This window comes from Bufo bufo, chromosome 1 (genome assembly GCF_905171765.1).
Source record: "Bufo bufo chromosome 1, aBufBuf1.1, whole genome shotgun sequence".
NCBI lineage: Eukaryota > Metazoa > Chordata > Amphibia > Anura > Bufonidae > Bufo > Bufo bufo.
Window position 1 is genome coordinate 423,024,127 of NC_053389.1, and position 14,989 is coordinate 423,039,115.

The 14,989-nt window shown below is 41.8% G+C and overlaps 1 protein-coding gene across 5 annotated transcripts in view; it reads right to left on the bottom strand.

The window, feature by feature from the left end:
• Positions 1-3,053: 3,053 nt before the first annotated feature.
• SH3TC2 (SH3 domain and tetratricopeptide repeats 2) overlaps positions 3,054-14,989 on the bottom strand; it is a 114,489-nt gene continuing 102,553 nt past the window's right edge. For all 5 annotated transcript variants that reach the window (XM_040406420.1, XM_040406413.1, XM_040406406.1 and 2 more), the window contains 3 exons: positions 14,703-14,853; positions 4,831-5,027; positions 3,054-3,731 (listed from right to left, as the gene is read on the bottom strand). In XM_040406420.1, coding sequence (XP_040262354.1) covers positions 3,540-3,731; positions 4,831-5,027; positions 14,703-14,853 — 540 coding nt within the window. In that variant the 3' untranslated portion in view covers positions 3,054-3,539. The remainder of the gene's footprint in view (positions 3,732-4,830; positions 5,028-14,702; positions 14,854-14,989) is intronic.

Below are 14,989 nucleotides of genomic sequence, written 5' to 3' on the forward strand. Positions count from 1 at the left end.
AGAGCTGTCCAAGGATGTCAGAGACAAAATTGTAGACCTGCACAAGGCTGGAATGGGCTACAAAACCATTAGCAAGAAGCTGGGAGAGAAGGTGACAACTGTTGGTGCGATTGTTCGAAAATGGAAGGAGCACAAAATGACCATCAATCGACCTCGCTCTGGGGCTCCACGCAAGATCTCACCTCGTGGGGTGTCAATAGTTCTGAGAAAGGTGAAAAAGCATCCTAGAACTACACGGGAGGAGTTAGTTAATGACCTCAAATTAGCAGGGACCACAGTCACCAAGAAAACCATTGGAAACACATTACACCGCAATGGATTAAAATCCTGCAGGGCTCGCAAGGTCCCCCTGCTCAGGAAGGCACATGTGCAGGCCCGTCTGAAGTTTGCCAATGAACACCTGAATGATTCAGAGAGTGACTGGGAGAAGGTGCTGTGGTCTGATGAGACCAAAATAGAGCTCTTTGGCATTAACTCAACTCGCTGTGTTTGGAGGAAGAAAAATGCTGCCTATGACCCCCAAAACACCGTCCCCACCGTCAAGCATGGGGGTGGAAACATTTTGCTTTGGGGGTGTTTTTCTGCTAAGGGCACAGGACAACTTATTCGCATAAACGGGAAAATGGACGGAGCCATGTATCGTGAAATCATGAGCGACAACCTCCTTCCCTCTGCCAGGAAACTGAAAATGGGTCGTGGATGGGTGTTCCAGCACGACAATGACCCAAAACATACAGCAAAGGCAACAAAGGAGTGGCTCAAGAAGAAGCACATTAAGGTCATGGAGTGGCCTAGTCAGTCTCCGGACCTTAATCCAATCGAAAACCTATGGAGGGAGCTCAAGCTCAGAGTTGCACAGAGACAGCCTCGAAACCTTAGGGATTTAGAGATGATCTGCAAAGAGGAGTGAACCAACATTCCTCCTAAAATGTGCGCAAACTTGGTCATCAATTACAAGAAACGTTTGACCTCTGTGCTTGCAAACAAGGGTTTTTCCACCAAGTATTAAGTCTTTTTTTGTTAGAGGGTTCAAATACTTATTTCACTCAATGAAATGCAAATCAGTTGCTATCTTTTATTTAAAGTTATTTTTTCGATTTTCCTTTTGATGTGCTATCTGCCACTGTTACAATAAACCTACCATTGAAATGATACTGTTCTGAGACTTTTCATTTCTTTGTCATTGGACAAACTTACAAAATCAGTGAGGGGTCAAATAATTATTTCCCCCACTGTATATGTGTGTGTACATTGAGTGATCTCGGGGCTTTGGCAAATTCCTACAGTTTCAGAGTAACTCTGCCCATTTCTCACCAAGCACTGTTGATTAGTGGTTTTAATCCTATAAATTATACAATACAGTTTAATCTAAAACAAGACCAAAATCCTGGAGAAAATCATATTCATTCATGTGTATACCAAGTAACCACCATTGTGGAAAGTACATTTTTGAAAATATATTTTTTTTTTTACATTTTTAAAATCTCATTGATCATCCAAAGTGCTCATAGACTCCATGTCTGAATTCAAAAGAATTTCCCCTAACCTTTTCATTCTTGTGATTGGAAGATTAAAGCACTTGGGTCTCCAATGATCATAAATTATTTGCAGACACAGCACTGGTTTTATCCAGGCTCTATGTCTGATACTGCAACTAAGCCCCGTTAAGGCTACTTTCATACTCGCGTTTTGGGCGGATCCGTCATGGATCTGCAAAAACGGATCTGTTGCAATAATACAACCGCATGCATCCGTCATGAACGGATCCGTTTGTATTATCTGTAACATAGCCAAGACGGACCCATCATGAACTCCATTGAAAGTCAATGGGAGACGGATCCGTTTTCTATTGTGCCAGATTGTGTCAGAGAAAATGGATCCGTCCCCATTGACTTTCATTTTGTGTGTCAGGACGGATCCATTTGGCTCACTTTCGTCAGGCAGACAGCAAAACACTGCAAGCAGGTGTCCACCTCCAGAGCGGAATGGAGACTGATCGGAGGCAAACTGATGCATTCTGAGCGGATCCTTTTCCATTCAGAATGCATTAGGGCAAAACTGATCCGTTTTGGACCGCTTGTGGGAGCCCATGACGGATCTCACAAACGGAAAGCCAAAACGCCAGTGTGAAAGTAGCCTAACTTGAGCTGTAGGAGTTCTAGCAGTTAAATCCCACATGAATGGCATATCTTGGAAAACCTCCATAAAGATAATCACACACCCTCCCCCCCACCCCAAAAAAATGACATCAATCTGACATAAAAGTAAGATTAGGTAGTATTCTCAACTGATTTCAAGATTGAACCTGGTGGAAGGTCACACAAGGTTAATCTCAAAAGAAATGAACACACATCTACTCTCGAGAGTGCTCATAGGTTTCCATAAATCCCATTCATTTCATTGGATTGGTATTGCACATACATGGCCAGTATTTTCATGACAACAGGAATGGCGTTAGTTCATTTTCAGGATCTGTGACCATCGCAGTTGATATTCACCAATCATTTATGGTATTAATGAGTGATATTTCATAAAAGTGTCAAATATAAAAGTATTGTATATAATAGCTAACATTGCAAATGGAAGCAGTTGGATGCGATATAAGTCAAGGAGCAGTTGACGTACATCACATAATGGAGTTGTGTAAGAAAACAGCAGAGCCATGGCACTTACTTCTGAATAACTTACACAATCCATAAATCCCATCTGTGCAGGACAGGTCATTCCAGACAATGGCCGTTTTTCATCGAGAGTGACATTTTGTCAAGGCCTTGCCTTGACATGGCCTTGACGTGGCACCACTTATCACTAGTAATGGCCATTGGACCTAATTGCACTATTCTGACTTGTATACTGCCTTTAAAAGCAGCTTAATGTATTCAAAATGGTGACAATCACCAGTACTGGCTGCATAATTGAAAGAAAGGATCTAGAAGTTAATGATCCAAATGACATCTATTGATGATGCTTTTATAGCCTGGGTCTTCTTAAAACAGGTTGTTTTATATAATTTATTTGTTGCAGTCTATTTGTTTTCTTGCATATTCTTCCTATGCATTTGACTGAGGAATCCAATTTAAACACATTTGTTTTTCTAGTGATGTGATGATCGTTACCGATTTCACAGATTTCTATTTCATATAATATTGGCATGTGTAATGTGCTGAGCAATATCCCATATTTTAAGATTATAGCAGAGATTCAATATTGTTCAGTGTCTTGCTACCTCCGGGGAATATATTATTGGATGATTCATATATGGGACCTGTAAGTTCACATAATTCTACACAAATCTCTCTATCACTGTGAAGGATAAGACGATGATCTCCTTTATACCTGAGATGCTATGAAGAGCTCTGTGCAATAAGTCTAGTCCTGTGCCGTCCAGTACGGAGACCGAGGAGGTAATCCTTAGCAACCTCAACTCCAGTAACTTGTCAGTGATCGTTCATATACCGGGGCTCTTTTAACCCCATATGTTATGTACAATGGAAGGGGTTTATGTGTCTCGTCATTATAAGAGTATGTACAACACAGCTTCACGTACAAGTCTGGTTATTGCCAAGTTGCAGAATCTGTTTAATGAAAATATCTGCCTGTTCTTCATCACATAGGAACTTCCCATACACATCGGAAAGTTTCCCCATTAAGAGCAGCTGAAACTCTTCATTGCCCACTTCAATAGCAGCTGCAAGGGCCAAGGAGAGGTAAGTGACCGCATCTTCAGCATCCTGTAAACAGGTAACATGGTTACATCAGGACAGCTGTTCTGCTACTTCGTCTAAGAGGAAGTATCATCACCCTTCAGTCATCAGGGCTAATACACACAGCACAAGCAGACATGTTCACGTGACGTTATGCACTCATATTTAACTTGAACGCTTACCAAATTATTTTATTGTCTTCAGCATATTATTTCCTTCACGTCTACTGTAAGTAATGATGCATTTATGTACCATTGCTCCATTGTATGATAATATGGTACACTAGATACTATTAAACAGCACATAGGTTATGTTCGGTTAAAGGAGCTCCAATATTTTTACATTTCTGTTTTTAAAACAAATTCTCAATTTAATGGTGATTTTTTTATTGTTCTCTTTTATATGGCTTACCACTAAAATAACATGGCATATTACAATTTTCATTATTGGCCACTAGATGTCAGTGCAAAAGTCAATACTGGGGCCAAATACAGTATGTTACTGGCTACAGTAAATATGAGTGTTATGACAAAATAAAATTGCTTTAACCTGACACCTAATTGTCAACAAATCTTGGCCAATAATAGAATGCTTTACCATATCCTAAACCAAGTTTATTTAAAGGGGTATTCCAGATTTTTGATAGTGATGACCTGTCTTCCAAATATTTTTTATCAAAATCATTATTAATATCAGATCGGTGGATGTCCAACACCTGGCACCTCCACCATTTAGCTGTTTTCAGCAGCTGCCCGCACCGGAAGCTAAACATTGGATAGAGCCAGAAGCAGAAGGATTCATCTACTGTGTAGTGGTCGTGTTGGTGTACTGAATCTCAGGTCAAGTGAATGAGACCGAAGTTGCGGTATACCAGTACGACCACTGACCAGAGCCTTCTGTTTCCAGGTCTACCTACAGTTTAGTTTCCATTGCCGGCAATTCTTCATAACAGCTGCTTGTGGGGATACTAGGAGTCAGAACCCCTAAGTATCATTATGATGACCTATGCAGAAGATAGTCCATGAATATCAAAAAGCTGGTTTACCCCTTTAAAACAGATATGGCAGCCTAAGGTTTTCTTTCAGTTCTGTCATACATAAAATACAACTTTTATAGGAAATTTTACCTTTCGTCTATACAGCGCAATGTCTCCCAGCCGCCAATACACCTTCACATAATATCCAGCCTCGGCTGCATGTTGTATTGGTGATGAACATACAGACAATGCCTTGAGATAACAGTACTCAGCAATCTCATAAATCTGCAAGGCATAGTAGACTCCTGCCAGTCGATGAAATGCAACCAGCTCATTTACTGGGTCATCTGGTTGGAGATATAAAACAATCAGGAGGGAGAAATTCTTTTAGTGTTGTCAATTATAGAATTACATGTGAAATACAGCACTCCATCAATTTCAGATGAAGATTTCTTACATTCCATTACTAAGACATGTACAAGGCTTCCAATAGTATATGACTGCTGATGATGTGCCAAACCCATATCCCATCCATCAAAGGGGTTCTCCAATGAATAAATGTTACATTTCTCAACACGTTTTCAGTTGGGATCATAATGTGCCTATGTCCAGATATTTCCTATTACATGCTTGTTTTGCACCCATTGTGATCTTTTAACTCCCTTTCAGAGTGCCCACCTAGTGTCCAAGTTGATTGGTCACATCTGCAGAGTAGCTCAGAATCAGGATCCTCTTGTACATGGGCGGAGAAGTAATTCCTGTATTGGGCAGACCAGCCAATAAGGATCACCAAACTAGAAGCAGCTTCTCAACAGCACTAGAGACACATTAGGTGGGCACCTCATAGATTGTAAGCCATTGCGGGAAGGGTCCTCTCTCATTCTGTACCAGTTTTTAACTTGTCTTGTTCATGTTTAGTGCAATTGTCTGTATTATATATGTTCACCCCTTTTCATGTGTACACCAGGGGGCGCCACATCAAGTATGTAAGAGAAATATCTAGATGAAAGAGCACATTTTTTTAAATAATTCCAATGTTTTCCATAAACTAAGAGATTAAACTAATATTTAATAATGAGACAACCCCTTTAAGGATGATGTGTATGAAATATACATTTTAATAAGACTGTTGATAAACTATTACAGATTAAGGGGTAGCTGCATGGGAATTTAAGAGAATTAAGAGTAATAGTGATAAGTTATGTTAAATAAGCCATATGCTCACGATCGTGCATGTTTATTTGACATATACAATATGTTGGCTATTTTTAGTTAAACCAATTAAGAAAAGTCGTAACCTTACATTTTATTATGAAATACCAAAGGGGTCAAGATAAAATAAAAGTTTTTTTTTATCTCTTCCATGTAATATGGAAATATTCGGGGTTATGTATATGCAAACTAGTTCAGTAAAAAGCTTGGATTTTAAAGTTATATAGGATTCTTAAATCTCATATAAAGAGCCACTTGATACTCATGGGCCCTGATGTAAGCTTTCCTTTTCCGCTATGTTTACTGTTGTCTTTTCATTACTTTGTGCAATGATAGAACCTATTTTACGACTTTTTTGTGCCATGGTAATGATTCAACAGCATTAAAGAGGTATTACAGTTACAACAAGGTATTTGCTATCCACTGAATAGGTAATAACTGTTAAATCATTGAGGTTCCCCTGGGCCTTGCACCAATTACAAGAACTGAGGTCCAGTGCACCGCCACCCCTTGTATGAATGGAATAAACTGGTGAATGTATGGAACAAGTAGTGCTGCTGTAATTCCAAGCCACAGAGGTATATTTGAACATAGCCTTTATTTATACAATACAACATGTTCCAGGGCCAAACGGGCCCCTTTGTCCTGATTGTACTGAACCTGACAAAAGGTGCCGGTTTGGCTCCAAAACACATTATTCTGCATAAATAAAGACCATCTTCAAAAATACCTCAGTGGCTTGGAATTCCAGCAGCGCCACTTGTTCCATACATTCACAGGTTCATTGTATCTTCAGGCCCAAAACGACACCTGCCTAGAAGGTGAGAAACAGCTGAATATCCCTGGGTTCAAAGCTTGAAAGGTTGTTTGCCGAGCTAAACTTGATGGTTAACACATTAACAAATTGTTACACAAGTGAATAATGGTACAAAAAGGTTAACTAACTCTTTCAATGTATTGCAATGGCATTTTTCAAGTGAAAACACTGTGACATGTGTTATCAGAGTTATCAGAGTCAATTTTAGCTTGGCTACATCTGTAGGTGAGCATTTCCTTGTCATGTATTGGAAGTTCTGCCTTTGATGTGCTTCTTTTCTCTTGGATAATTGTATAAAAGGAGTGGCAGGTTCAGAATGCTCATTGCTGCTGTAGTCATCTCTATGGAACTGTTGGAGATATATAAGCATGGTGCTTATCTATTTCTAGGAGTCTCGTAGACTTTTAATGGAGCAGAGTCGGGCATGCTCAACCATCACTCTATTCAAACAGAGGACATGGGCCATCTTTGTCGCTGCAGGTAGCAGTAGCCGGACCCCACTATAGAGGGGATAGCTTGTCCTAACCAGAATTTCCCTTTAATGAACCAATCAATTTCCCCCAAGCAGTAGGTGCTTAATTTACCTGGTCCCTAAACCTATACCAGTATATGTTTATGGTGTGGGCATAAAATTGCTGTCTGAGTGACCTGGGACATTGGAAAAAGTCAATGAGTGCTTAAATAGCCTAAAGACTCATTCAGATGAGCAATTTTCAAGTCCGAGTTTAGAATGGACAGGACTGAACACTGAAACCTTAGGCTGCTTTCAAACAGGGGATGCTTTCATCTGAGTGTTGTCGAGTTGAGCTCCCAGTAGCTCTCTTGTACCCTCTGCGAAGAGATTGGACCTCCAATGACTTCTTGTTACATTATAATTATAAGACCACTATGTCCAGGGTTAGTGTCAGCTGAGTGCTCCTATGGGGCCCACTCAGGTCTACAGGGAGTGCAGAATTATTAGGCAAATGAGTATTTTGACCACATCATCCTCTTTATGCATGTTGTCTTACTCCAAGCTGTATAGGCTCGAAAGCCTACTACCAATTAAGCATATTAGGTGATGTGCATCTCTGTAATGAGAAGGGGTGTGGTCTAATGACATCAACACCCTATATTAGGTGTGCATAATTATTAGGCAACTTCCTTTCCTTTGGCAAAATGGGTCAAAAGAAGGACTTGACAGGCTCAGAAAAGTCAAAAATAGTGAGATATCTTGCAGAGGGATGCAGCACTCTTAAAATTGCAAAGCTTCTGAAGCGTGATCATCGAGTAATCAAGCGTTTCATTAAAAATAGTCAACAGGGTCGCAAGAAGCGTGTGGAAAAACCAAGGCGCAAAATAACTGCCCATGAACTGAGAAAAGTCAAGCGTGCAGCTGCCAAGATGCCACTTGCCACCAGTTTGGCCATATTTCAGAGCTGCAACATCACTGGAGTGCCCAAAAGCACAAGGTGTGCAATACTCAGAGACATGGCCAAGGTAAGAAAGGCTGAAAGAAGACCACCACTGAACAAGACACACAAGCTGAAACGTCAAGACTGGGCCAAGAAATATCTCAAGAATGATTTTTCTAAGGTTTTATGGACTGATGAAATGAGAGTGAGTCTTGATGGGCCAGATGGATGGGCCCGTGGCTGGATTGGTAAAGGGCAGAGAGCTCCAGTCCGACTCAGACGCCAGCAAGGTGGAGGTGGAGTACTGGTTTGGGCTGGTATCATCAAAGATGAGCTTGTGGGGCCTTTTCGGGTTGAGGATGGAGTCAAGCTCAACTCCCAGTCCTACTGCCAGTTTCTGGAAGACACCTTCTTCAAGCAGTGGTACAGGAAGAAGTCTGCATCCTTCAAGAAAAACATGATTTTCATGCAGGACAATGCTCCATCACACGCGTCCAAGTACTCCACAGCGTGGCTGTCAAGAAAGGGTATAAAAGAAGAAAATCTAATGACATGGCCTCCTTGTTCACCTGATCTGAACCCCATTGAGAACCTGTGGTCCATCATCAAATGTGAGATTTACAAGGAGGGAAAACAGTACACCTCTCTGAACAGTGTCTGGGAGGCTGTGGTTGCTGCTGCACGCAATGTTGATGGTGAACAGATCAAAACACTGACAGAATCCATGGATGGCAGGCTTTTGAGTGTCCTTGCAAAGAAAGGTGGCTATATTGGTCACTGATTTGTTTTTGTTTTGTTTTTGAATGTCAGAAATGTATATTTGTGAATGTTGAGATGTTATATTGGTTTCACTGGTAAAATAAATAATTGAAATGGGTATATATTTGTTTTTTGTTAAGTTGCCTAATAATTATGCACAGTAATAGTCACCTGCACACACAGATATCCCCCTAAAATAGCTAAAACTAAAAACAAACTAAAAACTACTTCCAAAAATATTCAGCTTTGATATTAATGAGTTTTTTGGGTTCATTGAGAACATGGTTGTTGTTCAATAATAAAATGATTCCTCAAAAATACAACTTGCCTAATAATTCTGCACTCCCTGTATGCAGAAGATCGCTGTACGGGGAATCCCCCAGTGCTACTGAAGATCGCTGTACGGGGAATCCCCCAGTGTTACTGAACAGTCAGGACTCTAGTTCCCGGCTTAGGAGTCCCTGCTCTGACTCCATATATGGCTATGTCCATATATGGAGTCAGTGCTATGAACATGAAGGAGGTATCCCCAAGCATTATCTGAAATGTTTCTGCAAGGATTTGAACTCACAACCTTCTACATTAGAGGCAAAAATCTTAACAGCTGAGCTATGGAGCACAAAATAAATGTGTAATTACTAATTATATAAATATAAATATATATATATATATATATATATATATATATATATATATATATATATATAATCATACTTCTGATATATATGAATGCATATTATGTGGGAAACTACTATTGAGGTTTTTAGCCATAATATATGTTCAGAAAATTAACATGAATCTGTATAGCCCAGTGGTTAAGGTTCCTGACTTTAATGTAGAAGGTTGTGAGTTTGAATCCCAGCATAATCATTTCTAAAATAGAGGCTAAATAAAACTTAATTAGACACACCAACCTTTTTAATTTGCGTACCTATTATTTTTTGTTGGGAAAGGTGGCAACCCTATCAGAACCCCTGCTCCTCGGTGACCCCAAAAACTTTTTTTATAGTTATGTCTACGGAGATGTGTGGGGGCTCATTTGAGCCTTTTTTTTTTTTTTTCTGTTACATCCTTCACCATATGGGCTAACTTTTTCACATGCAACTGACGATGCCAATAATGTTATTTTTTTATTGGTAATTTTGGGGGAAAGTGGGGTGAGTTCACGTTTTAAGTTTTTAAAATATTTTAAAATCTTTTTTTTTACTTTTTTTAAATTACTTTTCATCAGATTTGAACTTATACAGAATAATGGAAATTGCTCCATTATTCTCTATAGAAATCACTATATCACAGTTTAGTGCTGCCACCTAGTGGCCTGAACTGGGATATATTAACAATGAGCCTGGATGTCTAGTACAGGCTGCGGCTCATTTCTAGAACAGGGTGCTTTCCCTGATCTTCGCTTTGGGAAGGCGCGTCTGAGCAGGAAGCCTGTGCTTCCATTTTTTAACACTCTCAGATGCTGTGGTGACATTTGACAAATGCCACAAGGGGGCCCACTGAGATTTATTGCCCAAGGGCCCACATGAACCTGGAGCCGGCCCTGACTATGTCACCAATGTTTTTACTTATTGATGATATTGGAGGGATGGGGGTACGCTGAGAATCGAGGGGATAGGGTGCAATGTCATTTAGGTGATACACTATTGGGATGGGTGCTTGAGAAGCAAGAATACAATCAAAGGGGAGGGGGAAGTTCCTAGAGGAGATGGACAGTGCTCAAAGGCTTCTGGCCTACACCTTGGTGCACAAATGAGCTAAGGTATTGTTTTCCTCAGAATGATCAACCCTACCAGGCAGTATGCCTGCATTTATAGGGTTGATCCTTCTAACAGAGGCTCTTTAAGTAAAAATTTGAGGAGCAATACATGTACCCATCTGTAATCTTTTGAGATTTAGAAAATTCTTAATAAGGCTACTTTCACACTAGCGGCACGGACCTCCGGCAGGCTGTTCCGTCGGGTGAACAGCTTGTCGGATTCGTCCTGCCGCTAGTGAATGTGTGACCCCGGACTGCCGCTCCGTCCCCATTGACTATAATGGGGCGGGGGCAGAGTTCCGGCGGAGGCACGGCAGTGAGAGGCTGACGGAATAAATGTCAGATATGTCGTAGTTTTATTTCGGCAGCCTCTCACCGTGCGCTGCCGTGCCTCCGCCGGAACTCCGCCCCGTCCCATTATAGTCAATGGGGACGGAGCGGCAGTCTGGGGGCACACGTTCACTAGCGGCAGGACGGATCCAACAGGCTGTTCACCCGATGGAACAGCCTGCCGGAGGTCCGTGCCGCTAGTGTGAAAGTAGCCTTAAAGGGAGTCTGACACCAACCAGGACCATTTGTAATGGTTGGGATGTCTGTATAGCTCTCCTAATGTCAACTCTTTTCGGTGTGTGCTTGAGCTCTCTGTTACCTGCTGCTTGCAGCGGCTTCAATAACCAGTGTCGGACTGGGGTACTTAGGGTCCACCAGTGTAACTGATTCTGGGGCCACCTTAGGGCTCCTGTACACTAACTTATTTTTTTACGTGTCTGTACTATTCACTTGACTTCAATGGGGCCACAAAAAAAGAAAAAAAAACACTCTGTGTGCATTCCGTGTCTGTATGTCCGCATGGCCGGCTGTTCTGTTCCGCATAATGTGAAATGCACACACTCGGTATCCATGTTTTGCGGATCTGCAATTTACAGACTGCAAAACATCCAACGGTCGTGTTCATGAGCACTTACAGTGATAACAGAAATATTAAAGCTGAAGTATGATGGCAGACATTCACAGCAAAATGCACAAACATACATGTGGCAGAATTTACACATATATGGATATCCTGCACTTAAGTCAGTCAGAAACAAGACACATGCAGCGCACACCAATCACTCATTGGACACATGAAGCACACAAGACACTTATACATGGGTCACATGCCACTGATGAATTTGTCACATGCTGCACATACACCACTGATACATAGAACATATATAACACACACCAATCACACATAGGAAACACACAATGCACACACCAAGACATTTAAGCTGAACCCTATTAAGTGTAACACACTTAAAGGGGTTAAAGGGGTTGTGTCACTTCAGCAATTGGCATTTATCATGTAGAGAATGTTAATACAAGGCACTTCCTACAATATATTGTGATTGTCCATATTGACTCTTTTCCGTCACATTATACACAGCATTTATCCATGGTTTTGAGCACTCTGGAATCCAGCAGTGGTGGCCATGCTTGCACACTATAGGTAAATGTGTTTGCCTATGCGCACTTCCAGCCTTTCCCTATAGTGTGTAAGCACGGCCACCACTGCTGGATTACACTGTGGTAATAATAATGGATACGTGCTTTGTATAATGTGATGGAAAGGAGGCATTATGGACAATAACAATACATTAGTAAGTGCCTTGTATTAACTGCATGATAAATGCCATTTACTGAAGTGAGACAAACCCTTTAACCTCTTTAAGCATAAATGTCTGGCATGAAATTTACCAATTCTTAACTTCCTCATATTGTACATAATCTACATTATAATTAAATGGGTTGTCCTACCATAATGACCTATTGCCTATCTACAGGATAGGTGATAAATATCAGATTGCTGGGGTCTGACTGCTGGAACAGCCACTGAACATGAAAAAAGGGGTCCTGAGACATTCAATTACATTACCACCAATCTATGTACACAAGGCAGGGGTGTAGCTATAGCGGAAGCAGGGGAAGCGGCTGCTTTGGGGACCTGACCCAGAAGGGGCCCATCCAGGAGGAGGAGGACTAAAAGACTTTGTCAGGGCCCCCTCAACAGTATTACACAATGAAATGATATACAGTGACAATATAGACAGCGTATAAAACAGATGGAACAGCTGCCGGCCCTGGTCTGAGAGAGCGATCTTTACTAGCCACAGGAATGGGGGCTGCATGAAAGGAAGGGGTTGCGAAAAAATTACTAGGGGAGGGGGGCCCCATTCAAAAATTTGCTGTGGGGCCCAGTCATTTCTAGCTACGCCACTAGGGGTCTTAAGACCACGTTTCCTTGATCATGGGGGTCCCAGCAGTCAGACCCCCATCAATCAGACACTTATCATCCATCGTGTCATAGCTGTTGGACCTTTTCATATTCCCTATCCTTAAAAGTTTTTGTGTAAAAGATAAAATTAAATTAAAATTAAAACTCTGGGCCAAAATATGTGTCAAACTAAAAAAGAAATCCTCACCTGTTAAAGGACCTGTGTCCACTTTTCTAGTTATCCTCCATCCACAGTGATCTGTGGGGGTCTGAACGCTGGAGCTCCCACTAATCCCTCTTCTTCATTGAGTGGCAGGTCGAGCATATGCCCTGCATCTCCATCGATTCTCTATGGGGTCGCTGGAAATGGCAGAGTAGAACGCTGGCTATTTCCAGAGAGAATAAATGAAGCAGCAGGGCATATGTGTGGCCTGCCACACCGTTAAAAAGGGGGAACAGGACCCGTTCCTGGGATCAGTGGGGGTTGCAGAATCGGACCCTACTAATCATATAGTTATGCCCTATGGTGTGGAGAGGATAACTTAAAAACCTGGAGTCAGTCTTCAGCCCCAGGCATGTACATCAAGAGTTAATATTATCTACATTTTACCCTACACCAGCACTGCAGGCGTTCCTTAACATTTTCAATTGATTTCAGTCTCCTCTTTTTGTTTAAAAAGCAGTTACATGCTTGTATCTGAATACTTTATACTATGAATCCATAAAGATTGTACTATTGATTTACATTATGTTACCGTATATGCCGGCGTATAAGACGACTTTCTAACACAAAAAATTATTTTCAAAAGTCGGGGGTCGTCTTATACGCCGGGTATACTCAGATCCGATGGTATATTCTAACCCCCAGGCGTTCCCATGGTGACGGGGACGCTTGCCTGGGTGTTAGAATATACAGGGCCCCACCGCTCACTACATTTATTAACTGTAATCTGTAACTTTAACTTTAAATGAGCGCTCATGTCTTTACTATTGTACCTTACTCTCAGCTCAGTGCGGGCGGCGCTCACTCACTGACGTCTGACGTTACGTGCCTGCTCCTTCCACTAGGCGGCGCAGGCGCGTGACGTCAGTGAGTGAGCGCCGCCCGCACTGCCTATTACCAGAGCTGAGAGTAAGGTACAATAGTAAAGACATGAGCGCTCATTTAAAGTTAAAGTTTACAGATTACAGTTAATAAATGTATACTCCTCTGGGCGTCGGGGAGGAGGATCTGTGGATGGCACTGTCATGGGGAGGGAGATCTGTGGATGGCAGTGTTTAGGGGGGGATCTGTGGATGGCACTATTTGGAGGGGGGATCTGTGGATGGCACTGTCATGGGGGGATCTGTGGATGGCACTGTCATGGGGGGATCTGTGGATGACACTGTTATGGGTAGGGAGATCTGTGGATGGCACTGTTTAGGGGGGGATCTGTGGATGGCACTGTTTAGGGGGAGGGGGATCTGTGGATGGCACTGTCATGGGGTGGATCTGTGGATGACACATATAGCATAAGATGCTATATAGTGTCATCCATAGATCCCCCCCATAGCAGTGTCATCCACTGATCCCCCTCCCCATAACAGTGCCATCCACAGATCCCAGTCAGTTCCCTGGACTGGAGAAGATCGTCTTGAAGACAGGGAGGGCTGGGCATTCAGGGGTAGTCTTATACGGCGAGTATAGCCCAAACCCTATATTTTAAATGGAAAAGTTGGGGGTCGTCTTATACGCCCAGTCGTCTTATACGCCGACATATACGGTATTTTTATTGAAAAGTTGGGTACACTTTAAAGATGAGAAGAAACATGTGGAATACCTACCAATAAGAGTGCTGAGCCTGACAGCCATTGTAGCAAATTCCAGTGATGATTTATGATCTCCTTGATTTGTTAGAAGCTGTGTGAGTTTGTGAAAGATTCGGAGCTGTGCTCGGGTGTCTTCTACTTTCTTTGCTAGTGGTAAGGCACCTTCCTGAAATTGAGGATACACCTTATGAATATGGCTGTACTGAAAATTACTTACAAAACAGACTACTTTTCACTAAATATTACATATCAACTCTTATCATATGAGTAATGTTATATGGGTGTAATGCCTGTAGGAAGGG